The sequence below is a fragment of the Meles meles genome, chromosome 8 (assembly GCF_922984935.1).
Source record: "Meles meles chromosome 8, mMelMel3.1 paternal haplotype, whole genome shotgun sequence".
In the NCBI taxonomy this organism is placed as follows: Eukaryota; Metazoa; Chordata; class Mammalia; order Carnivora; family Mustelidae; genus Meles; species Meles meles.
In genome coordinates this window covers 4,060,170-4,084,065 of record NC_060073.1, presented here as the reverse complement: position 1 = coordinate 4,084,065, position 23,896 = coordinate 4,060,170, and the positions used below count along the sequence as shown (strand labels likewise).

The 23,896-nt window shown below is 64.7% G+C and overlaps 1 protein-coding gene across 5 annotated transcripts in view; it reads left to right on the top strand.

Moving 5' to 3' along the window:
- The window catches only part of TPCN2 (two pore segment channel 2), a 28,107-nt gene extending 5,481 nt beyond the window's left edge, over positions 1-22,626 (top strand). Inside the window, exons 5-25 of one of the 5 annotated variants that reach the window (XM_046015529.1) lie at positions 737-853; positions 4,565-4,671; positions 5,301-5,376; positions 6,492-6,594; positions 7,554-7,619; positions 8,233-8,297; positions 8,782-8,882; positions 9,444-9,525; positions 9,743-9,829; positions 10,626-10,745; positions 10,856-10,915; positions 12,564-12,692; positions 13,454-13,503; positions 14,859-14,958; positions 16,717-16,788; positions 17,796-17,869; positions 18,347-18,428; positions 18,566-18,600; positions 18,960-19,041; positions 19,431-19,525; positions 20,100-20,324. In XM_046015529.1, the coding sequence (XP_045871485.1) occupies positions 737-853; positions 4,565-4,671; positions 5,301-5,376; positions 6,492-6,594; positions 7,554-7,619; positions 8,233-8,297; positions 8,782-8,882; positions 9,444-9,525; positions 9,743-9,829; positions 10,626-10,745; positions 10,856-10,915; positions 12,564-12,692; positions 13,454-13,503; positions 14,859-14,958; positions 16,717-16,788; positions 17,796-17,869; positions 18,347-18,428; positions 18,566-18,600; positions 18,960-19,041; positions 19,431-19,525; positions 20,100-20,178 (1,782 nt within the window). In that variant the 3' untranslated portion in view covers positions 20,179-20,324. Of the gene's footprint in view, positions 1-736; positions 854-4,564; positions 4,672-5,235; positions 5,377-6,491; positions 6,595-7,553; positions 7,620-8,232; positions 8,298-8,781; positions 8,883-9,443; positions 9,526-9,742; positions 9,830-10,625; positions 10,746-10,855; positions 10,916-12,563; positions 12,693-13,453; positions 13,504-14,858; positions 14,959-15,524; positions 16,238-16,716; positions 16,789-17,795; positions 17,870-18,346; positions 18,429-18,517; positions 18,601-18,959; positions 19,042-19,430; positions 19,526-20,099 lie in introns of those variants that run through there. The other 4 variants (XM_046015527.1, XM_046015528.1, XM_046015526.1 and 1 more) reach the window with 4 other exon arrangements.
- The last annotated feature ends 1,270 nt before the right edge of the window (positions 22,627-23,896 follow it).

The window sequence follows — 23,896 nt, the reverse complement described above, 5'->3', positions numbered from 1 at the left end:
CTCAAAAGTCAGAGCAAGCGTAGGTTTTTATCTGCGTGCAGTGACGTCTGGGTGGCCTGCTGTCCGTGGCTCATGACGGCTGGCCAGTTGGCCACGGAGAGAGACCTCCGGCCTGGTTGATTTTTACTGGTTTATTTTAATTTTTTTTTTGAAAAATATTTTATTTATTTGCAAGAGGGAGTGAGTGCACAAACGGGGAGGGGCAGAGGGAGAAGCAGGCTCCCTGACGAGCGGGGAGCCTGATGCGGGGCTCGATCCCAGGACCCCAGGATCATGACCTGAGTGGAAGACAGAGGCTTGACCGACTGAGCCGCCCAGGTGCCCCTCAGGCCTGGTTTACAGACGGTTCTGGGTGTGGGCCGGCCCTAACCAGAAGTAGACCACGGGTGGTGTTGCAGCCCTTTTCCAGAGTGGTTCTTTTCCAGAGTGGCTCTTGGGCATAAGCTAAGCTGATGGTTGGGAGGGGCAGGACGGCTCGGCCCCCGTCACCGACGGAAGCAGGTGGGCGTGATTAAGTGCTGAGCCCAGGATCACTGGCTGTCCAAGGTCCCCGGCAGGCTAGGCAGGGAGCTCAGCTTCTTGCTCCCCAGGTCACGTGGAGGCCACGCTGGCCACTGAAGCGCCCCTGCTCTGGCTGCCCCGGCCTCACCTGTGTGCGCCGACAGGCTGGGCTGGCTGCGGGGCTGGTATCTGCGGGGCCGCCTGCTCGCCCGCTCAGCCCCTGCCCCTCTTGCAGAGCTACCTGGTTGGGTGGGCCCAGTTCCGGACGAACCCCTGGCTGCTGGCCTACCTCGCGGTGCTGGTCGTGTCTCTCACGGACTGGGTCGTGTCGCTGAGTCTGCGTTGCCAGGAGGTAGGTCGTGCGGCGGCTGGGAGCAGGGACGGGGGAGCTCTGGGCGGCCTGGCCCCTGCCCAACTCTACCCACCCTCCCAGCGCTCCAGTCAGCCATCGGGCCATGGGGCCGTGTCCCATCTTGCAGAAGGAGGCACTGAGGCCTGGGGAGGGCACAAGGACCTCTGGTTCCTGCCTCGCCATTTTCCAGCTCAGCTCCTCCACCGGCTGGGTCCCCTGCTGCCCTGGGGCCTCGCTCTGGCCACGTGCCCAAACCTCTGGGGGGGCTGCAGTGGGAGAGTCCATGTTAGCCGAGCGTCCCGTCCTGCCCCCCTCCCAGATGCACTGCCCGGTGACCGGATAGGACGGAAGCGGGGAGACACCCGTGTCCATCAGGAACAGTTGGGCGCACGAGCCCGTCAGGTGCTTTAGCCAAGAGAATTTGTATAGAAGCTTTAACGGGTGTTGAGTAACCGACAGAGCAGAACGGGGGTGGGGCGGAAGCGGCAGGAAGCTCAGGGCAGGGGCCCCCACAACTGGGGCCCCACCCTCCAGGCCCTGGAGGAGGGCAGAGCACCCAGACGGTTCCGGAGACTGCAGGAAAGGGAGGCTGGCAGCCCCGGCATGGGCACCGCCCAGGGCCAGCAAGGAGACGGGGAGCAGTCGCGTGTCCCCCTCCGGCCTCCTAGGCTCTCCCTAGTGCCCTCACCGGCAGGAGTGAGCGGCTGCCGAGGGGAACCGAGCTGCTGGCGGGATGGCTGGCTCAGTGCCCGCCTCCCACTTCCTCGCAGGAAAGAGCTCCGTGAACCTGTGCAAACCCGCGTCCGTGCAGCGGGCAGGGGAGGCCACGCGCAGCCCCTCGGGCTTGTGTTGTTGCTGGTGTTGGCCCTGACGGATCCTTCTGGGTTCCTCCTGCTCAGGCTCCCCGTGCCCTCGGCCGCAGCCAGCTCCCCGCTCCTGTGGCTTCTTCCCCTTGAACAGGGACCCAGACCTTCATTCCTGGCCAGTCCATGTCCTCAGGGGTCCTGCCTTTTTGGAGTCCCAGAGTTCTCTGATCGTCCTTCCTACTGACTGTGCCTCAGGAGCCCCGACCCAGACCTCCCCGCGCCTCCGCGCAGCAGCACCCCAGTCTGTCCTTGGCAGTCGGAGTGGTGTGCCCCCGCCGCCGGCATCCCACCCTGCTTTTTGTGACTCTTACGGCATGTCTGTCCACGGGGTGGACATTTCCAGAGCAGCAGGACTCTGGATTGTGGCTGGGGAGAGGAGGATGGCCGTTCTGTTCTGTCCTGGTGCTCGGAGTCTCTGGTCTGAAGCCGCATGGCCCCTGAGACTCAGATAGTGGTCCTGGGGCACTCCCAGGCAGGGCCCTAACCCGCATGCCTGGCTGTCCAGTGAGGACAGATCAGCGCCTTGCCCAGGGGAGGGGCCCATTGCAGTCACCCGCCCAGCTGCCGCGGCCACATCGCGTGGGTGAGCGGAGCTGGACTCCGCGGCCACATCGTGTGGGTGAGCGGAGCTGGACTCCGCGGCCACATCGTGTGGGTGAGCGGAGCTGGACTCTGCGACCACATTGGCGTGGGTGAGCAGAGCTGGACTCCGCAGCCACATCGCGTGGGTGAGCGGAGCTGGACTCCGCGGCCACATCGTGTGGGTGAGCAGAGCTGGACTCCGCGACCACATTGGCGTGGGTGAGCAGAGCTGGACTCCGCTTCTAGAGGGTAGACCATCCGTGGTGACCTTGGGGGCAAAGGCTCGGACATGACAGGACATGTCGTTCTGTCTTGTGGGCGTTCCCTCTATCCGTCCACACACACACTTCTCAGACCTCGTCCCCACTGTTCAGGTCTGTTCTTTCTGTGCCCTGACCACCCCGCGGGAGTTGTTATCTTTCTCAGTACAGACAGGCTGGACCCTAACCTGCTGGAATGCTTTCCCCTCAGCACCCCTGTGGCAGTTTTTCCTGATGGAGGTTGTAGTGCCCCACGTGGTCCACTTCTGGGTGGGGTCAGCACGTCACCCAGAACCGTCTGTAGACCAGGTCTGCGGTCCTTCCCTGTGGCCAGCTGGCCGGTCCTAAGGAACTCATCATGGGCACCAGGGGAGGGAGGGTGCAGAGGGCCGGGGGCCTCCTCCCTGCTCCAGCCTAGTCTCTCTGTTTCTACCTTGTGGCCCGGAGGTCAGATCACGTGTGGTCTACCGCTCACTGGGTAGGCCATGGTCACGACTCTGTTCTCATGGGAGGCGAGGCGTCCGCCGGTTTGCTGGCCGGCTGTGACTCGGGGGGCCTCGTCAGGGGCTTCCCTGGTGCCGGGCCAGCTGCTCATCAGTGTTGAGTCCTGCGGTTGTACCTCCCTGTCCTTCCTAAAGGTCACACGTCCCTGTGTCCATGACCCTGATGTGGCCCCAGCATGGGGAGGGCTCTTGGCGGGAGGTGCGAGCGGCACCCTGGTCTGCGATGACCGGCGAGGGTCCAAGACCCTGGGCGCCGGTGCCAGTAGGACCTTCGGCCGCCGCTTGGCCTACGGAAGTGGCCGAGACTCAGGATCCGGGTGCTGAGACAAGGTTCCATCCAGGGGCCGTGAGCGGGTCATGGGTCAGCTGGGGACGCTGGTCTCTCAGCCCACGGGCGCAGGGGGGCAGTGGGCAGAGCCCTGAGTGTCCGTTTAGCGATGTTTCCTGGGGCTTTCTGGCCCTGCGCCGAGAGCGGGCCCCCTTCTGACGATGTGTGGAGCCCAGGGAGGTTGAGTCAGGCCTTGGGCTCCCGTATCCTGCGGACGACCTGGAGGGTCTGCCGTGTGCCCATGCTGGTGGGACCTCGTTCTCTTGCGAGAGAGCCCTCTAGAGTGAGGAAACCCCAGGGGTGTCGTGGCATTCGGAGTGCGACGGGTGCCATGCTGGAGGGGGTGGCATTTACGCTGGCCTCGGAGGGACGGGGACAGTCCGCCCGCTGAGCAGAGGGGTGGCCTGAGGGCTGCAGGCAGCGGGACGGCGGGTGGTGGTCCCTGGACGGGCCAGAGTGGGCCTCCAGGCCAGTCCTTCAGCCTTGGGCAGGGAGGGGACGCGGTCAGCTGGCGCCCTGGACAGAAGGACCGGCTGGGTGGGGGGGGGGGTGGGGGGCGGGTCTTAGAATGGTGGTGTGTCAGCTAGGGGCGGAGGAGGAGGGACGCCCGAGGGAAGCCCTCAAGAGGGCTGGGGTGTCCTGCGGACAGTGCGGGTGGGAGGGCCTCTCCTTGGTTCTGACAGGAAGAAGCGGGGAAGGAGGACACCGGGTCTGCGTACGCGCCCGTGTGTGCGTGTGCATGCCTGTGTGCATGTGCGTGGAGGGTGTGCACGTTCCGGTACGCCCACGGAGCGTGTGTGTGTTTGTGGGCGGGGCCCGTAGGGTGCAGGGTGCGGCCTGGGGGTCATGTGTGCACGAGGGAGCGGGGCCGCAGAGGGGGGTGGGGCGGGGGAGGAGCCGGGAGGAAGGAGCTGTCCTCCACCCCCACCCCGTGGGACAGGCAGCTTTGTTGGGCGGTGTGGAGCCCCCCATGGCGCTGCAGGGCTGATGGGAGCTGGGTGGCCCGTTGGCAGGGGTCGGGGGAGGCTGCGGAGTGGGAGTTGGGGAGCACGGAGGCGGGGGGCTGGGGCCTGGAGCGGCTGACCGGGAGGGGTCCGAGTGGGTCTTGCGGGGGGCCCTTGACAGGTCCGGTCTCGGGTCCGGGTACAGAGCCGCTTCCCGCTGTCTTCCAGCCGCTGCGGATCCGCAGGCTCCTGCGGCCCTTCTTCCTGATGCAGAACTCGTCCATGATGAAGAAGACGCTCAAGTGTATCCGCTCGTCGCTGCCGGAGATGGCCAGGTGGGCGCTCCGTGCCAGGGCTCCCTGTGGTGCCATCGGGGGTGCCGGGACTGCGGCCTGGGGCACGACTGGCCCCAGCCTTGGAGGCCAGGGCTTGGGTGTCCGGGGGCCTCCTGGCAGCCCCTCAGTGGTCTGGGACCCTCTGCCTGACGGCTGCAGGGCCCTGCGGGTGCTCCCCAGCCATCCCCGCTGGGGCCGTGACCACCTCCCCCCACTCCCCTCCCATTTGCCCCGCAACCTGCCTCCGTTCTCTGTCCCCTGGCCTCCCTCTGCCTCCAGTCCCCTTCCCCCGGTGGCTCATGTGGCTGGCCCTCGCTGTCCAGCCCAGATGGATGGACGTGGCCGTCCCCCCTGAGAGTCCAGGGGTCCTTGGACCCCCAGACAATGCCCCGAGGGTACCGATGGTCCCTGCCAGGGAAAGCGCTCCCTAAGGACAGGACCGGTGGTGAGCGCAGGTCAGGCTCAGGGGCAGGGAGCTCCCTGAGTGCTCGGGCGGCGTCCCTAGACCCTGTCCCGCTGGGTGCGCGGGGCGTGGGTCCCGTCTGAGCGTCCGCGCCCCCCCAGTGTCCTCCTGCTGCTGGTGCTGCACCTGTCCGTCTTCACCATGTCCGGGATGCTGCTCTTCACAGGCGAGAAGGTACCATGTTCCCTCTGTCTGTGCCGGGAGCCTGGGGCTTTGATGGACAGGTCGGCCCTGTCCTCCAGGTAGTGTTGGGCCTGCAGAGCTGGCGGACCGGTTAGGCCGCCTGCCCTAGCCCCGTAACGGGAGTCAGCGGTGGTCTACCTAGACCCCGGGTGTCTCTTCAAATGGCCAGTCTTCGTGTGCCTGTCCCCATGGCTTCACGGGCTCAGGGCTGAGCGGTCTGGCTGCTGCTCCCTCTCCTCCCTCTTCCCTTCCTCCTCTCTCCTCCACTCCCTGCCCTGTCGCTGACCCAGATTTCTCTACACCCCTGTTAGGTGGAGGCCCCCTCAGACTGGCGCTGGGGGCCATTGGGTGGACTGCGCCCCATCCGCCACGGCGCCCGTCTCCGCTTCTCCGGCTGCAGGCTTTGCCCTCCCCCAGATCCCCTTCCCTTCCCACTTCCGCTGCTTCTCGGCCCCCAGCGGCTTGTTGCCGTGTGGAGGTGTCTGCCGCCTCTCGCCCCGGTCCCCCCGCACCGTGCGTCTGTGGTCCAGTGTGTCTTTCCTCCTGGCCTGGCTAGGGTCACTGTCGTCCTTGGGGCTGGAGCTGTCCCACATCTCTGTCCTGGGGTGTGGCCGAGGGTCAGCTGAGGCCAGTTTCTGGGGAGTTGGTGGCAGTGTTGGGGCGCTCAGACTGTGCTCTCCGTGAGGGAGGACTGCAGATGTCCTGATTCTGGGAGAACAGGAGCTCCCATGTGTGCACGCATGTGTGCGTGCTTGCATGTGCCTGTGTCTGTAATTATCTTTTGAGTGTGTGTCTGTGTAATTGTGTGTGCTGTGTGTCTCTGTACCTGGGTGTGCGCTCTGTGTCTTTGTGTGTTTGTGTGTGTGTGTGTGGGGTTGTGTCATTAACCGGGTGTGCCATGTCTCTGTGTATGCTCCAGCCAGGGTGGCTGAAGGCTTTTCCCCGTGGTTCTGAGCAGACCTGCTTTGTGGGCGTGTGGCCTGTGGGTATGCAGCCCCCTGGGCAAGAGGCCCTGAGTTAGGCTCCGTCTGGCCACGAGTGCAGAGTCTGCGGGGAAATGACGGGGAGGTCTGGGGTGCTGACCCACGGTGGCTGGAGCTCTGCCAGCCGCAGGCCGTGGCTGTTGGGGGACAGAGGCCCGACGGCCCGTCACAGCTGCCCCGTTTGCTCTCAGCAGGGCGATGGGCAGGACCGGGAGAGGCTGACCTATTTTCGCAACCTGCCGGAGGCTCTGACCTCCCTCCTGGTGCTGCTGACCACCGCCAACAACCCCGACGGTGTGTGAGGACGGGGCGCGGGGCCCAGGGGTCTGGGGGATGCGGTTAACCCAGAGCCTCGGCGCTGGGCTCTGTGCGGCCGGAGCGCATCAGGCTTTTCTGTCGCTGGGTGGAGTGTGAAAAGGAGGATGTCGGGTTCTGTCCCTCGCTCATTCCTTGTTTTTCTTCCCCTGTTTGTCTTTTCCCTTCTCCTTCCTGCCTGTTTCCTCTCTCTTCCCTTTCTCCCACTTCAGCTCCTGGCTTGCTCCCTCTCTCCCTTCTGCTCTGTTCCCTTCACCTTGTCTTTCCCGACTCCTGTCTCCACGGAGAAGCTGAGAATGAGCGCGGTGACAAATGGTGTGTTTGGCGGGTTCCCTGGTGGCTTCCTCTTTGAGGCCCAGCCACTGTCCCTGTCGCCACTCAGGCGGGGCCGTGGGGTGCAGCTTGTCCCTGAGGTGACAGGCCCTGGGTGTTCGGTGGCTGTGGTGCTCACGTTTGGGGCTGCTGCTGGGGCAAGGGCGGTGGCCAGGATGGGGGGCCGCGGGCCTCTAGGGCCTGGCTGTGGCCTGGCCGCCCTGGCTGGTGACTTTCGTCTTGGGCTCAGGGATGATGCCCCCTTCACGGAGACCTTCCCGGGAGGGCAGCCCCCAGCTTCCACGCCCAGGGAGAGCTGTGCGGCGGGACGCTGAGCAGTGTCCCCCCACGTCCTGTGAGTCATAGCAAGTCGCCCAAGGGAGAGCTGAGCTTCCGCGTGTGGGGAGTTCCCTGGGAAGCAGGTTTCAGCTTCGTGGAAGGGAGGAGCAGCCGCGGAAAGGAGCGAGGTCCCCGCTGCAGGGGTGTGTGCGCAGAGGTGTGAGGGTTGGTGTTTGGACGGGAGCCAGAGCCCTCCTGTCTGTTGAGGGCACGCGGTGGGGCCGTGATGGGGTCAGAGCGGAGACCGAGCTTGTGAGCCTGTGTCCGTTTCTCCGTCTTCTTCCCAGTCATGATTCCTGCATATTCCAAGAACCGGGCCTACGCCGTCTTTTTCATAGTCTTCACCCTGATAGGTGAGTTCTGACAGGTCTGCGGGGGTCACTCGGGGCAAGATCCCGTATGCTCAGCTGTGAGTGTGCCCTCCCGGCCCTGTGTCTTCGCCTCAGTGTGTCGTTTCTGACCACGTGACCTCACCTGAGTGTGTCCTCCCGTGACTTCTCTCTGTGACTTCGCTTCAGCTGCCTTCGTTGCTGACCTTGCTTTAGTTGGCCTTCCCGACCGTGTGACTTCGCTTCCGTGTGTCCTCCCCGACCCTGTGACTTTACCTCAGCCCTCCCTGCTGACTGCTTCAGCGCCCTCCTGACCCCGTGACCGCATGTGCTCTCTGACCTGTGACTTCTCAGCGTGGCCCACCTCGTGGTTTTCACTCGTGACCACGGATGGCCTCTGTCCTCGGTGCCCGTGGCTGGGCAGGCCCGGTGGCCGCATGTTCATTAGACGGGGACGGGGAGGCCCGCGTGTTGACTGGTGCGCCCCAGGCCCCTGGCAGGAATGGCGGCCTCTCCCTGCCCTGGGCCCCTGGGTGTCGCCCCCTGCCCCCGTCCTGGGCCCCCGCAGCTGCTGCTCCTTCCGGACTCGGCCCCCCGTCTGTGGTGGTCCCCACTGACTGGCTTTTTGCACTCGAAGGGAGCTTGTTCCTGATGAACCTGCTGACGGCCATCATCTACAACCAGTTCCGGGGCTACCTCATGGTGAGCCGGGCTGCTGTGTCTGCGGCTCCGGGAGGAGCGGCCCCCGGAGGCCAGGCGGGCCACAACCAGCCGGGTGGCCCCGTGGTGAGGGGTGGCCGGGTGGGGGCCGGGCCCCTGGGGTGCAGGGGTGCGCTGTGCTGTCCGGTGGTGTCCGGCTCCCTCCTGTGGGGGAGCAGGAGCCGCGTCCCATCCTCCCTCCCCGTGGCCGTGCTGTCGTCACAGCCCCCCAGGGACCCCTTCCCTGTTGTAGCCGCTCCAGGGCAGGTGGCCCGAGCCCCCCGTGCGGGAGAGCAGGGGTCCCCGGACACGCAGCGCAGAAACACATCCTAGCGAGCCTGTGGGCCGTGAAGAGTCGGGCTGTTCCCCTGGGGCCTGCGGGGGCGAGGGCTGCTCCCCCAGATGCGCAGGCACGAGGTGGGGTCGGGGGGTGTATGTGCGGCCAGGACAGGCCCGGCCCTGCCGCTCAGAGCCCTTGTCCTCGCAGAAGTCCTTCCAGACCTCGCTGTTCCGGAGGCGGCTGGGAGCGCGGGCCGCCTATGAGGTCCTCTCCTCCGTGAGTGCAGAGGGAGAAGCCCACCCCCGAGAGTGAGTGCCGGGGCTCCTGGGTGCCCTGCCTGAGCCGGGGGGCGGGGGGCGCGGGGCTGCTGCTGGGAGGGGCTGCCGGATGCTCCGCACGGTGTTTCCGAGCTGCGCGTCTGCCAAGCCCCCCGCGGGCCGCTGCCTGACTCGAGCGCTGCCTCCGACTCGCGAGGACGCCGCATCCCTCGTGCTGCAGGGCTCTGTTGCCCTCCCGGGTGACTCACTTGTGCTCCCGACCCTTGGAGACCGTGGGCTGCCAAGGGCCGAGGGGCCCGCGCCAGGCGCGGAACCGGTGGGGCCTGGTCAGTGGACGGCGGCCGCCCGCGCGGCCCGTGAGCCACCCCATCCTGTCGCGGTCATGCCCTGCGCCTCCGCCGAGCGCCAGCGCGCTCCTCTGGAAGGCGGGACAGGGCTGCCTGGGCAGCGCAGGTGACAGGACAAGGGACGCGCGGCTGTCCTCACGGAGGCCCTCGTCACTGCCGCCTGCCGCGCGGCTCCAGCCAGAGTTGGGGGCGCCGCGCGTGCTGAGCTGGCGGGCTCACTGGGGTGCGGGTGTCTTTCCCCCAGAGTCGGGGTGCGGCCCCGGGACTTCCTGCAGGTGCTTCGGCGAGTCCAGCTGGGCAGCTCCCACAAACAGGCCGTCATGGAGGTATTCGGGGCCCCTTCCCCCGACCCTCCCCAGCCCGTGCTTCCGGGCTCTGCCCAGAGGTCCCCTCGGCCACCAGCCCCTTTTCGCCACCAGGGTGTCGTTTCGGATCCGCCGGGGCTGGCCTGGGCCGGGTGGGGCTGGGGACGCGGCACCGTCCTGTCCCGGGCCCTCCCTCCCCTCGGCCCGGCTGACCAGGGTGCGTTTCCTTCCTCTGCAGAAGGTGCGTTCCTACGGTGGCGACCTGCTGTCAGCCGACGAGTTTCAGAAACTCTTTAACGAGTTCGACAAAAGGGTGATTAAAGAGGTAAGCGGGGCCAGGCCACGGGGGGTGAGCGGGGGAGGCTGCAGAACCTGTTGGCTTCCGTCCCTTGGGTGACTCTTAGTGACCGGTGCCAGGACCCGCCTTCCCAGGGATTCCAGCCCCGAGGATGGTAAATGGCTCTGGAAGCCAGGCTCTGGAAGTAAGGTCTTGTCAACCTTACGCAACTCACAGACCACAGGGACTGGCCTGGGCCAAGCCTGACCCAGAGGAACTGTCCGCAGGGTTTTCCCCGTCTCCATGACAGACTCTTACTTGCTTTCGACAAACTCTTACCTGCTTCCGTGTGTCCTTCCCCAGGACGGTCCCGAGTTTGGCTAAAGCCTTGTTTTTGTCCTTGACGCCGATTTGTCAAGTCCCCAGGTGGCCCTTGGCATCCAGCTCAGCCCCGTGTCCACCGAGAGCCCCTTTCTGGGTTAAGCTTTCAGTCACTAGTGCGTGACTGTCCCATACTCTTTCACAGACACTTTGTGTCGTGTGGGAAATGCTTGGCGTGTATTCAGATGGTGGCCGCGTGTTCCATCGCGGTTTATGTGACAATCTGTGGCCAGTTAGAGTCTCTCCAGTTCTCTTTGACGTTAAAAGATGACCGTGACGGGCCTCTTAGCGTGTGCGGCGAGTTCCGTGTTTGAGATTATTTTGTTAGGCTGGCAGACAAGGACAAGAGAGGAGGTAGGAAAGAGCGGAATCCCAGAATAAAGGGGGACGGGCCCTGCTGGGCTGCCGGCTGCCACGGCCCCCGCAGGCGCAGCTGCCCAGCCCATGTGCGTTTCCTCCCCAGCCCCCGCCACGGCCCGAGTACCCGTCTCCCTTCCTGAGGAGGGCCCAGACCGTCTTCAGCCACCGCTACTTTGACTACCTGGGGAACTTCATCGCCCTTGGGAACCTCGTGTCCATTTCTGTGAGTGTGGGCTTACCCTCGAGGTGGCTCGTCGCCCCCTCCCTCACCGTGGCCTTGGCACCCGGGCGCCGGGCCGGGCCGGCGAGCCGCCTCCCGCTCTGACTCTGCAGGTGTTCCTGGTGATGGATGCAGACGTGCTGCCCGAGGACCGCGACGACTTCGTCCTAGGGGTGAGCTCTGGGGACGTGTGGCTGCAGGTGTTCGCCAGGGTGACGGGGAGTCAGCGGGAGCGAGAGGGCATATCCTCCCCCTCCCTGGGCCCCTTCTGGGGCAGAGCGGCTCCTTCCACTGTGGGGTACCCCCACAGGACGGTGGGAGAGGTGGCTGGGCCCGGGAGGGGCTGGTGCGGCGGAGGCGGCAGGTGGGGCGGCTGGCGTCTTCCGGCCTTGTGTGGCCCTGGGATGGAGCTCCCCGACCCGGTTGTCGCTCAGCTGGTTCTCAGCCCTTTCTAGAATGGCAAACGCCCCTCCTAACGCTACGCAGTCTTTTCAAACTCCTTAAGAATGTAAGAACAGTGTTTTCGTGTTGAATTGTAAGCAAGACAGCCCCCATAGTACTCAGTGGCGGCACTCTAACAAAGCGGGTGTTTTATATATTTACTTATTTTTAAAGATTTTATTTATTTATTTGACAGAGAGAGATCACAAACAGGCAGAGAGGCAGGCAGATGGGGGAGAGGGGGAAGCAGGCTCCCCGCTGAGCAGGGAACCCAATGTGGGGTTTGATCCCAGGACCCTGAGATCATGACCTGAGCCGAAGGCAGAGGCTTAACCCACTGAGCCACCCAGGCGCCCCCAAAGCAGGTGTATTAAAGTTTACTTTGACAAAAGATCTTGGGAACAATTTTAAAACTGAGGAAAGCGAGTAAACGTTCTCTGATGACGAAGGAAGAAGCTTTTATCTGATGGACGGCTGACACAGTGTCGTGCATATTGAACGTAGACTGGACTTTACCGGGGCTTCGAAACGGGAAAAATGCCTTTCCTGACCTGACGCTTGAAATTCCTTTGTCTTACCCTTCAAGTCCAGTTCTCAGCTCCCTAATTTCCGTTGTGTTTCCTTCCTGGATGACACGAAGTCTTCTCGGGCACTGGAGAGGCGCCTGGTTTTTATTCCTGATGAAGTCAAGTTGGATACAGTTGACTTGTTTATCTTCTTTAACAGTCGTGGTTAAGCACGGGGGTCAGCCTGATTGTGAGAGACGTGAATGCCGCGTGGGGGTTTTGGGGTGCCTGCCGAGTTCCAGCCCTTTCTGCCCCTTGATAATTGCTCGTGATACGGGGTCAGGAATGTTCTTCCCGCCTTAACGGTGACATTGTCACGGGTGTGCGTGAGGCGGCATAAAGAATGTGGAGTTAGGCTGGACAGCGAGGCGAGGTGACTGACCTCACGTGTCCCTCCCGCGGCTCTGCGCACGCTGTGGGAGGGTGCCACGAGGCTCCCAGTAAGGAGGGAGCCCCTCTGTACTTTACTGACCGGCTTCAAAGGGGACAGTGACACAGTGGCCTGTGGTGACCTTCGAAGCTAAGACCTCCTCTGTCCCCGCCCCCCACCAGGGACTGGGAGGCCATGGCTGAGAGCCAGCATGCCCACTGGGGAGGCCACTGCCCATGTGCGCTGTTAGAGGTCGCCCCGATGTTCCCATGGAGAGTGGCCAGGAGGGGTCAGGACAGAGAACTGGCGCGTGGGCTCCTGGGGTGCTGGAGACGCCCCGCGGAGAGGGGCGGGCGCGTGGGAGGAGCCACCCCAGGAGCCCCGAGGAGCCGGGGAGGGCGCGCGGGGGCCGGGCTGCCTGCTAGGTCCCTGTCTCCCCCTCAGATTCTCAACTGCGTCTTCATCCTTTACTACCTGCTGGAGTTGCTGCTGAAGGTGTTCGCCCTGGGCCTGCCGGGCTACCTGGCCCGCTCCAGCAACGTGTTCGACGGCCTGCTCACCGTCGTCCTGCTGGTAAAGTCGGAGACGGGCCGGGCTGCCGGCCTCCCCGGGCGGGCGCTGTGCTCTCCGTGGCTGGCTCTGCGCCATGTCAATGTCAGGCTGTCCCTCGGGAGGGGAGGGCCCCAGGAATTTGGGCTCCTGCCTCCAGGGACAAGGGGCTGGCTTTCCCCAGCGGGAGCTGCGCAGTGGGCCGCCAGCCGGGGCCCGTAGGACGCTGGGTTTCCGCGGCATCGGGGCATTGGCGGGGGCAGGCTGCCTCTCCAGCCCCGGAGCAGGGCCCGGCAGGAGCCCAGGGTCCTCGCCTGCTGACCAGCCCTGGCCACAGACCTAAGGACGGTGGGACCTTGGGGAGGACGGAGGGCGGGGTGGTTGTGGGTCTCGGGCACCCTCCCAGAACCCGTGGGAGTGGAGGGTGACGCGTGGTGTGTGCGTCACGGCAGCCGTCCTGGTACGGTGTTTATTCGTGTTTGCTGTGGGCCCCTTGGGACGGGAGCAAAGACAGTCCGAGAGAAGGGCCTTCTGTCTGCCCTTGACCTGGGCCTCCGCCAGCCTTTCCGGTGTCCTGCTCTCTGGGTGTGCGGGCTGCTGGGTCCCGAGACCTCAGTGTCTTCCTCAGCCACGGGAAGCCCCACGTTTGGAACAACCCGTGGGGACAAGACCAGAGCTCCGACTTCTCCCCAGACCCCTCTGGTGGGGAGCGAGTTACACACGAGCCGTGGAGGTCTCTCGACGGGTGTCGCTGTAGCCATGCCCTCTCTCTTTTGTGATGGAAGGTGTTGGAGATCTCGACTCTGGCTGTGTACCGGTTCCCACACCCGGGCTGGTATGTGACTGGCGAGAACCGAGGGAGGCTGCAGCGACCAGCGCCCCACCAGGGCCCCAGGGGAGGGTGGCCCGCCGCCCGGGCGCTCCGGCCTGCCTGCTCACGCTGCCCGGCTCCAGGGCGAAGCCCCCGGGTGTTAGGAGGGCAGACAGCTGGGTGCTTGGCCGGCTGAGGACTGTGGGAGCCGTCCCCTCCCCTTGCTCTTGGGGAATGGGTCCTAAGTCGCCATCAGAAGGATAGCGTTCCCAGAACTGGGACAGGCCTTTAGAGGGCGGCGGGCTCAGCACCAGGACCAGGATGGAACGTGTGGCCCCCTGTGTCCCGGCGTGTGGAGACCCGCATCTTAGGGCTGGGGTGACCCCCGAGCGCTGGAGGCCGTGTGACTGATGCTGGCGTGTCCCCTCCCACTCTGGGCTTGGGTTTAGCGCCCTGGAAGTTGGCAGGGACGGGGCTGCTGCATGAGCCCCACTGCCCCCGCTTCTGGCCGCAGAGCAGTGCAGATGCTGGGCCGGGGTCCCAGAGCGCCTCGAAGTGTGGCTTGTGGAGGCTCTCGGGGGGTGTTGCCCAGAACACGGTGGTGCCAGCCAGCGGCCTTGCTGGCCCCGGGCCTCCCGACAGCCCTGGTGTCTTGGCAGGTCTGTGGGCTGCCTCCCTCCTAGTGGAGCAGCTGGAAAGTGCTGGAGACGGGGAGGAGGACCGAGAGACTTGCTTTAGGGTCAGCTGGCCCAGGAAGGGTCTACGTGGGGCAGACAGGTCGGGCTGGACCTGTCCTCGGTGGTGTGGGGGGCATGGCGGCCGCAGGGCCACCTTCCCTTGCTTCCGAAGCGCAGTGAGAACCCGCCGCGCACATGCGGGAATCACAGGGGAGTGTTGTGCGGAGAGCGAGTTTCAAGTTGGATAGAAATGAGAACACACTGAGCGCCTGAGGGACACCCAGCGGGCCGGGTACAGGATGGGATCACAGGATAGGGGATGGGGCTCAGGAGCCAGGGTCAGGCGGCAGGGATAGGAAATGAGGTCAGAGGATTGGACCGTGGCTAGGGCTCAGGGGTCAGCGCACCGGCTCAGGGACCAGGTCCCTCCTGCTTGTGCCAGGACCTGAGCTGGGTGTTCCAGCGTTTGGAATCTGAGTGGTCTCCCGGGTAGGACGGGGAGTGTGACAGCCAGTGGCATCCTGGGCTGGCAGGGGTGGCCGTCCAGGCTCTGTCCTGTGCCCGTGACAGAGGCGCCCCCCCCCCCGCCCCCCGCCTGCCACTTGCTCTCTGCATCTGTCTTTGTCTGAACACGCATCTCCCTGTCTTCCTGTTGCCGGCGTCTCGAGGCTCTCCCAAACCGCGTCCCGTGTGTCTCTCCAGGAAGCCAGAGATGCTGGGCCTGCTGTCGCTGTGGGACATGGCCCGGCTGGTGAACACGCTCATCGTGGTCCGGTTCCTGCGCATTATCCCGAGCCTGAAGGTATGTGGCATTGGACCTCCCGGCTCGCCTCCCTGCCGTCCAGCTCCCACTGCCGCTTTGCTCTGGAGAGTGACTGAGCCTGGGCAGGGCGGAACCAAGACCAGGACTGTCCCCCTTGTCACCCTGGTCCCCTTGGGCTGTGTCCCCAGCCATGCACTGCTGCTGGGCGGTGCTGGAGGGCAGTGTGAGCCTGCGAGCGGCCCAGCCATGCTTGCATGGACCAGGACAGGGAGGGCCGGCACGGGTGGATGGGTGTGGGGCACCTTGGGCAGCCGTAGGGGGTAGCTCTGTGCTCTTTGAGGCCATCGGTGTTTGTGAGGGGTGGGGACTGGAGCCCTTGGAGCCAGTGTGTTCCTGGGTGTCCTGAGGTTTCCAGGAGGCCATTGGTGTGGGCCTTTCGTGGTTTGTGGTACTGAGGGCCAAAGGCGAGATTGGCCAGGCACTCCCCTCCAGGTGCCCCAGTACAGGAACGGGCATGTGATCGGCTGGGTGCCCGTCTGCACGACTCCCAGTCCTGGTGGCTCGTGACTGTCTGTAGACCTCATCGTCTCCTCCTGTATCCACAGGGAGGGACACCAGCCTTGAGGGGAGGGGAGCTCGGTGAGCAGGGCCGAGGTAGAGTTCGCTCCTCCTGTCCATTTTCCCAAGAACTTTTCTGGAGAGAGGAAACCAAGGACATCAGAGACCTTTCTGTATGTCCGGGTCCTTCCCCGGGGCTCGTCTGTCCTTCCCTGGGAAGCTGTGCGCCTGGTGCCACTGGGGGCTCCCTGTTAGCTAGTGGGCCCTCCCGTCGCAAGGTGGCCTGGCGGCCCTGGATGTCGATGGGGGGTCACGCCCAGTGGTTGCGCAGGCCACACCCGCGTGCGATCACACATAAGCACACGCAAGCGTGCACGCCTGCCCACACTCACATGATGGCACGCACCTGGAACCACACAGACGTGAGCACACCCGCAGCATCACAGACTCCAGCCACGCGCACACGGTGAGCTCGCACGTGAACCGTGTGCGCAGTCTCACGCGTGCACCCGCAGAACTGTACGCGTGCGCTGCCATGCCCGCACACTACATGTGCACGCACGCACGTGGCTGTGCACACACGCAGTGACCCGGACGTCCATGGCCCTGCGTACGCACGCTGCTTCTGCGTGTCCGCATCTGGGGTTTCGGGCTGATGAAAGCCATTCTGTGAGGCTCAAGTTCCTGCGTCCGGGGAGCAGCCCTCTGTAGCCGGGGTGCCTGGCTGGGTGTCTGAGCCCCTTCCCAGGCCTGACCGCGGGTGAGCTGGAGACCTCAGGTCTGTGCTTCTTTGGGGCCTCTGGACCCGAGAGGCGCTAACCCAGCCTTCGTGGGCGCTCGGCAGTGTGACCTGAGCTCCCGCACACGTGGGCTTCGCCGAAGGGACTGGGATTGAGACCGTCTGCGTCTGGGTGGACGGCGGTGTCTGTGTGTGTGGCGTATGAGTGTGTACGGTGTGTCTGTGCCTCTGGATGGATGGATGTGGGTGTGTGAGCATGTGGGCGTGTTTGTGGGGGGCCGTGGGGTGCACGTGTGGGCGTGTGTGCGGGCGGGGGGCCGTGGGGTGCGCCTACAGGTGAGTGTGGGCGGGCGGCCGACTGGCGTATGCGTACGGGCGTGTGGGTTGTTAGTTCACTGGTTCACTGGTGCTTTTCCGGGTCCGGATCAGGGCCGTGGGCAGGGCCGGTGTCCCCTCAGTGGGGCCAGGAAGAGTAGGGCCTGCTTTCCTTCTGTCCTCAGCTAATGGCTGTGGTGGCCAGTACCATCCTGGACCTGATCAGAAACATGCGGGCTTTCGGCGGGATCCTGGTGGTAAGTCTGGCCGGCGGGCTCTGGCCGGCAGGGGGGCGCGGGCATAAGTGGAGCCGCCTGCGGGTTCCGGGAAGGCTGAGCCCGAGGCTGGTTGGCCGCCCTGGAGGAAGGAGGGCCCTGTGTTAGGGGCGGTTCTAAGGCCGTGTCGGCTCGGGAGGCCAGAGCGCTCCCTGCCGTTCCCCAGCGTGGACCCCGGGGCTGGTCCCGACCACTCTCCTGTTCCTGCTGGAGGTGCGTCGGTCACTCGTTATTCTCTCACGCATGTTGATCGCAGGCCACACTGGGACACTGATTTTGAAAAGCGTGAGAGGCATTAGGGATTCCTGAAGCCCGTGTAGACCCCAGATGGGGCTTTGGTTAGCCCTCCCTGCGTAGTGGGATCTCGGGAACTCCTAGCCGCGGTGGCTGAGAGCAAACCACGGCGTCCCCCCAGCTCCACTGAGCCTTGCCACTGAGCTGCTGTTGGCACAGGGGGACCCCTAGCGCTGCTCTAGGCGCGAAGCCTCACAGAGGAGATGGAGGTCTGGGAGGGACTGGATTAGCCCGGTGCCCATGCCCCTTTTCCCCTGGCACTTTGGGGCTGGGTGGGGACGGGTCGGGGCCACTGGTAACCTCTTCTCTCTGCGGCGTGAGACTGCTGGGTGGTTTGCTTGCACGTCACCTCCTGGGGAAGCTTGGCCAGTTCCTACCTGCCCCTCCCTGGAACCTCTTCCCCTAAGACCACCCAGAGTAGGGGCCCTTCTCACCTCTCTTTCTGCCACACCTGTCCTGGAGAGGGGGTGGACAGCCTGGATTCCTTGGCCCCTGGGTCTTTCCCCCTGGCCCCCCGTTGCTCTCTGGCTCACCCAGTGGTGGCGGCTCCTCCCTCCTTTCCTCTGGGGCTGGAGAGCCCCAGCGTTCCCTTGGGGAACGTTCCCTGCCGGGGGGCGCAGAATCAAGGGCTGGGAACATGCTGCCCTGCGGGCCCACCTGCGGGGGGCACTGAGCAGGCCTGGCCCGTCCCCCAGGTGGTGTACTACGTCTTCGCCATCCTGGGCATCAGCCTGTTCCGCGGAGTCATCGTGGCTCCTGGAAACGGCAGGTGAGGTGGGGCCTCAACGTCCCAAAGGGAGAAGCGCCTCTGGCGGGGCGGTGGTGTGGGGTGGACTCCCCGGGAGCGGGGGTGTCTCCGAGTCCCTCCTCCTCTGTCTCCCCCCCCGTCCCCGCCCCGCCAGATGCCCTCACCCAGCATCTCTACCAAGTGTTTCCGAGGCCTTGTGGCTGCTCCCGCCCCTGCACCCCGCCCCCCCCCCCCCCCGCTCCGGCCAGGCCACACGCTGGTGGAGGGGGCCGGAGCCAGACTTGGATCCCGTGTTCCGAAGCTCCGTTTCCCATGCGCATCCGCGGCTCTTGGCTCCTGGCTGCTCTCACAGCACCTCCGGACGGGGGCCTCCTTTCTTCCTCCGGCTTCTCCGGGCCCAGAGGGCTTCCAGCTGGGCAGGGGCTCAGGCAGTGCTGGGGCGCCGCGGGGTCCGTGCTCCGGTCCCCACCCCCGACCGAGCTTGCCGTGTCCCCGCAGCCTGAGCCCTGACAACAGCTCAGCACCCTGCGGGAGCTTCGAACAGCTGGAGTACTGGCCCAACAACTTCGATGACTTTGCGGTGAGCCCTGCACCCCCTGGTCCTCAGCACCCTCGCCCTCCCGTTGCCCTGTCCCGGCCCCCCCGGACCCCGTGTCTGCCGCCCCGCAGGCCGCCCTCATCACTCTGTGGAATGTCATGGTGGTGAACAACTGGCAGGTGTTCCTGGATGCCTATCGGCGCTACTCGGGCCCGTGAGTGAGCCCGCCCCGTCCCGGCACAGTGCGACCCTGGCCGGCACGCCCCTGCCCCGTCCCCGTGCAGTGTGACCCTGGTCGGCACGCCCCCACCCCGTCTCCATGCAGTGTGACCCGGGTGGGCATGGCCCTACCCTGTCCCCGCGCAGTGTGACCGTGGCCAGCACATCCCTGCCCTTTCCCTGTGCAGTGTGACCCTGTCCGGCACACCCCCGCCCTGTCCCTGCACAGTGTGACCCCAGCTGGCATGCCCCCACCCTGTCCCCGCGCAGTGGGACCTCAGCCAGCACGCCCCTGTCCCTTGTCCCATTGGCACCGCTCCTGGTGGCCCACGGCTGGCTTTCTTGCCTCTACAGGTGGTCGAAGGTCTACTTTGTGTTGTGGTGGCTGGTGTCGTCTGTCATCTGGGTCAATCTGTTTTTGGCTCTGATCCTGGAGGTACCCGAGATCCCTGCCCGGGCTGTCTCGGGGGTGGTCGCTGACTTACCACCGACGGCTTGAGGCTGTTGGCCAGGCCCGTCCAGAACGGGGCGGGACGGGGGCCGTGCTGGGTCCCAGCTTGGTGCTACTTGAGCTGGCTGCTGGGAGCCTCTTAGAACGTCCTTGACATTGGGCCTGTGGGGGTTTCAGCCTGTGGGTGGGGCTGGGGGAGACCTGTCAGGCGTCCGGCTCCTGCAGGAGTGGGTGGCCGTGTGGGGCCCTGGATCCCAGCGTCTGGCAGGGACTTGGCTCCCCGCAGCGGATGCCTGGCCCACACTGAAGGGGAAAAGCCTGGGTCACATGGGGCTTACACCCACTGGCCACCCTTTCCTCCTCCCGCTTGCCAGAACTTTCTTCACAAGTGGGACCGCCGCAGTCACCTGCAGTCCCTCGCTGGGGACCCGGACAGCACCTGTCAGATGAGCGCGGAGCTCTTGTTCAGGTGTGGGGGTCAGGAAGGGGCTCTGGGGAGGGGAGGAAGGGAGGGCGAGGCAGGGCGTGGGCGGGCGGATGTCCCCTGTGACCGCAGCGTTTCTCCTGCCGGTTCTGAGTTGGGACCAGGGTCTGGGCTTCCTGTTCTCCTGCCGCTGGGGCTGGGGCTGGGGCTGGGACCTGTCTTGCTCTCCGATGAAGTTGTTTAAGACCACGCGCTCCGGTTCTGTTAGTCTCCAGGGGGTGCTGTTGGCAGGTGGGGGCGGGTGGCCCTTACCTCCCCGCGGTGCAGGACAGTGGGGTCGCCCAGAGAGCCGCGGCCACGCCTTGCCTCCCTGCACCTGCGCTGTGTCGCCGCAGCCCCTCTGCCCTGGCACTGCCAGCCTGGAGGGCCTCCCCCACCCCCGGCCTCCGGCCCCCGGCTTTTCAGAACGCCGTGCACGCGTCCTGGAGATGGATCTAAGTCCCCGTGCTCCCTTGGGCACGCGTCTGATGATTCCTAAATGAGGAGCACGGCGGCCCACCCTCCTGGAGGTGCCCGAGTCCCTCTCCAGAGCTCCCTGCGTATCTCCCCGATTCCCCAGGGAGGTCCTGCAGGAGCCGAGCGAGGACGAGCTCGTGGAGAAGCTGAGCCACCATCCGCACCTGCGACTGGGCAGGTGACGTCCAGGCGCGCCGTCCCGGCGAGGGCGGCAGGGGGCCCTGTGGCCTCAGCACCGACGCCGTTGTGGGAGGGGGCGGCAGCTGCCCTGAAGGAGAGGAAGGAGAGACTTTCCACCGGATGGACTAACGGACAGATGGACGGACGGAACTCCTCTACCCGCCCTAGGCTGGGGCAGAGAGCGGAGGCCCTGGGTCACTGCTGAGCGGAACCACTAACCACCACCAGCTTTTCTCGGTGGCACCTGAGTGGGCTGCTTGAGCTTTGTGTGGTGTCTGGGCCACGCTGCTCTCTTTGCAAGCTGGCTTCGGCAGAACTCCGGCTTCTCTGAGTCCTGGAAGAGGGTGACTCCTCAGGGACTCTCAAGACTGAGCAGCGGGAAGCCGTGGCCTTCCTTCCAGACCCTGTGATTTCCGTGGTGCCTTCATTGCTGGTGGCCTTCAGGGACCAGAGGCCTGCCTGGAGCCTGTGCAGGCGCAGCCAGCAGCTTCCCAGGGCATTAGATTTGGGATCCTGGTGGTTTTACGTGAGGAGGAACTTAACCGTTTTTTTATTTAATGGTTCGTGTGAGTGTGATTGGGTGTATTTCTTTATGGGTCAGAAAGCCAATAACTTTTATCCTGAAGTCTTGCAAAGAATGAGGTTGTCATTCTTTACTGGGACACAACTCTGGTCCTGCTTCTCTGGAACAGGGTGGCCAGGTGAGGTGGTTCAGGTTGTGCACTACAAACATGGCTGCAAGGGTGTGTCAGCCACACACGTCTCCCCACGGTGAGGGGTCTCTTTCTCATTTGTGTAAAGGCCGTATGAGCCGGTGGTGGCTCTCCTTTACGTGTCCACAGGGGTGTGGCAGAAGTAGTATGTCGGGGAGGAGGGAAAGTGAGTGATGTGCGGCTGGCCACTTTGTCCCTTGAGCCACCGTGGGTCCGGACAAAAAAATGGTTTTCTCATTTCAAGGGCTGACTCGAGTGATGGGTGGGTGCTGCTGGAGATCCATGGAGGAGGACTGGAGTCCTTGCGGACAGTGACGCGGGGAGCGGTTAGCGGTGTCTGCTGTGGGCGCTGACCCCGTGGGGGCGGGGGGACAAGAGCATGGGTGCGGACTCCACGGCAGGGAGCGATCGCCTCCGTCTTCCCAGCTGGTCTGGGAAATGGGAGTGGAGGAAAGTAACTAGAAAAAGGAGCTTCTAAGATGTCCAGAAACCCCAGTGCTCTGGACTATGTTCCAGGGGCCCAAGAACGTCGTCGTTTGTGATCTTCGAGTTGGTCTGAGATCTGGCGCTTTGACGTTGCTGCCGCTCAGGTTTGGGGGCTCTTTGGGCGCTGCGAGGACTTTCTCAGACCTGTCCGCTCTGCAGGCTGCCTTCTGGGAGAGCTGGTTTTGGGCGGGGGCACCTTGTGGAGCAGTGGGTTAGAAGTGTGCCCCCAGCCTGTCTTGGCAGAGCCCTGCTGGCCCTGGGGACAAGGGTGAGTCCCCCCTGGTCAGCTGATATGCGTACCTGCTGCGGGGTCATCCCTCCGCCCCTGCCCGCCCCAAGGTCTGAGCGCCATCTGGTGGCAGGATCTGGTTCACATTTAATGCAAGCTGGACCCCATGACCCTCAGTGCTCATGGCCTTCCCCCGGCCAGCTGGAGGCGGGGAGCCCAGCCTCACTGTCTGGGCCGCAGGCTTGGCCACCTGCAAGAGCTCGTTCCAGTGGCTGCTTGCCAGGTGGGATGTCCCGTTCTCTGCCCTGACTTCTGCAGGTCCCTGAAGGTCTGCCTTCCTGTTTCCTGGCTTGTGTGCATAGAAGCCCCCTCTGATCGTTACCGTCACGTGGCGCCGAGTTCTGGATGACCCATGTTGGACTCTGGCAGACCGTGCTGTTCCGAGGCTGGCGCTGCCCTCAGGATGGGGTGACCGGTGCTGGGGCTGTCGGGCTGGTGTCTTCTGACCACAAGCTGGTGTCTCTGGGATGCTCTGGGCCAGGGGCACTGACGGTCCCATCTGTCAGTTTCAAATAGCATTGGCCATCAGACCTTTGTCCCCCGAGAATGGGGGGCTGAATTCAGAGTTGAGCTGGGGCTCAGGTTTTGGTTAAGGGGAGCAGGGCTGGTGGGGGTCTCCTGGTCTGCAGTGGTCCTGGTGCCCCCCCATCCTGTCCCCAGCCTGGGTGCTGCACTGGGTAAAACCCATTTGAGAAAGGGCGTGTGCTCACCTGTCTCAGATGAGCCCTTGCAGCTCTGGTGGGGCTCGTGGTGTTTTTTGTGGCTGTGGGGGCTCGGGCCCACTGGCCCCTGGAGTCCCCCAGGGCCATGCAGGAGTCTGGGACACCTGGAGTGGTATCACTGCCCCGGGGAGGTGGGAGGAGGCAGGAGCAGGAGGCCGCTGTGCCCAGAGGAGCCCTGTGGCTCGGGTCAGGCTCTGCGGAGGGTCCCTGTGTGTCCGCAGGCTGGGGAGCTCCGGGCTGGGTGTCAGCGAGAAGCGCCATGGAGGCAGCTGGACTGGTGGGGCAGGCCCAGGGGGAGAAGGGCACGGGCTGGAGTGTCCGCTGGGGAGGGGCCGTGGGTGGGGCAGGGTGGTGGGGTGCCTGTGGGCCCAGAGCCGCACACACCAAATAGCAGGGCCTTAGCTCCTAGTCATTGATGGCCCTGGAGTGTGGGCGACGCTGCGGCCTGGGTGGGCACCCAAGCCACAGCTTGCCTGGGAGGCCTGGGTCCTGCCCAGCAAGCACTTGGAGCCTCCACCTTTTGGGGGAAGTGGGGGGGGTCTCACATCCCCCCTGCCCAGCTCAGGGCCCTCCGCCGCCCTGGGACTCTGAAGGTGCGCACTGCTTCCGGTCCTGCACTGACTAGGAGGGGCTGCGAAGCTCTCGTGCTGAGCTTCCCCGTGGAGGCCCCTGCCCTCTCTGGGGAGCGCTGGAAGGACAGTTGCCATTTCTGGGGCGGGGGTGGTGGCGGCGGGCAGAGCAGGAGTTGTTTCCTGTTTAACAAAGGCGCGGAGGGAGCTGTGACTCAGGAAAAAGTTACAAGGAGAAGCTTTCTTCCGGAGTCAGTGGAGGGGAAGCTGTGGTTCCGGCGCCTTTCACCATCCCTGCTTCAGGGAGGGCGTCCCGCAGACGGCTGCGCGGGCACCGGGTCGCCGTGGGTTCCTGCGGGCCGGCGCTCACTGGCTTCATGGCCGTTCTGAGCCTCCAGTCTGGTCCTCGGGCCCCCAGGGTCGCCAGTAACCTTCCCAGACAGGTGACCTCGGCCCTCGTGAAGGCCGCCCAGTGATTGTGTGGGAAGGTCCCCAGGCTGGGTTTACGCAAGGTGTCCTCATGAGCTTGATTCTGTGGTTTTTGCAGGAATGGCCCAGAAGCGCATCCTGGTGGGCGGTGTGAAATTTCCGTTTGCCCCGTGGCTGTGCCTTCCCTGTTGCTTGGTGGCGGTGCCTTCCCTGTTGCTTGGTGGCGGCAGCGGCTGCCGGGCTGCCCAGCCTCAAGCTGCTCCTTCTCCCTTTGTGACGAAGGGGGTGCTTTGAAGCTCTGGGTGTCCACCGCCCCAGACTTCCCGTAGTTCCTCCTCCTCCTGCGTTCCTCTGCGCACACAATGCTTCCTCCCACGCTGTGGGCCGTGTGTAGGCTGTTGCTGGACTTTACTTCATGCCCAGGTTATCCCTCAGCCAGTGGGAACTCCTTCTGGCTTTCCCGTTTGCCATCTTTGTAGCACTGCTTTGCTTTGTGGCCTGAAAAGATGTTC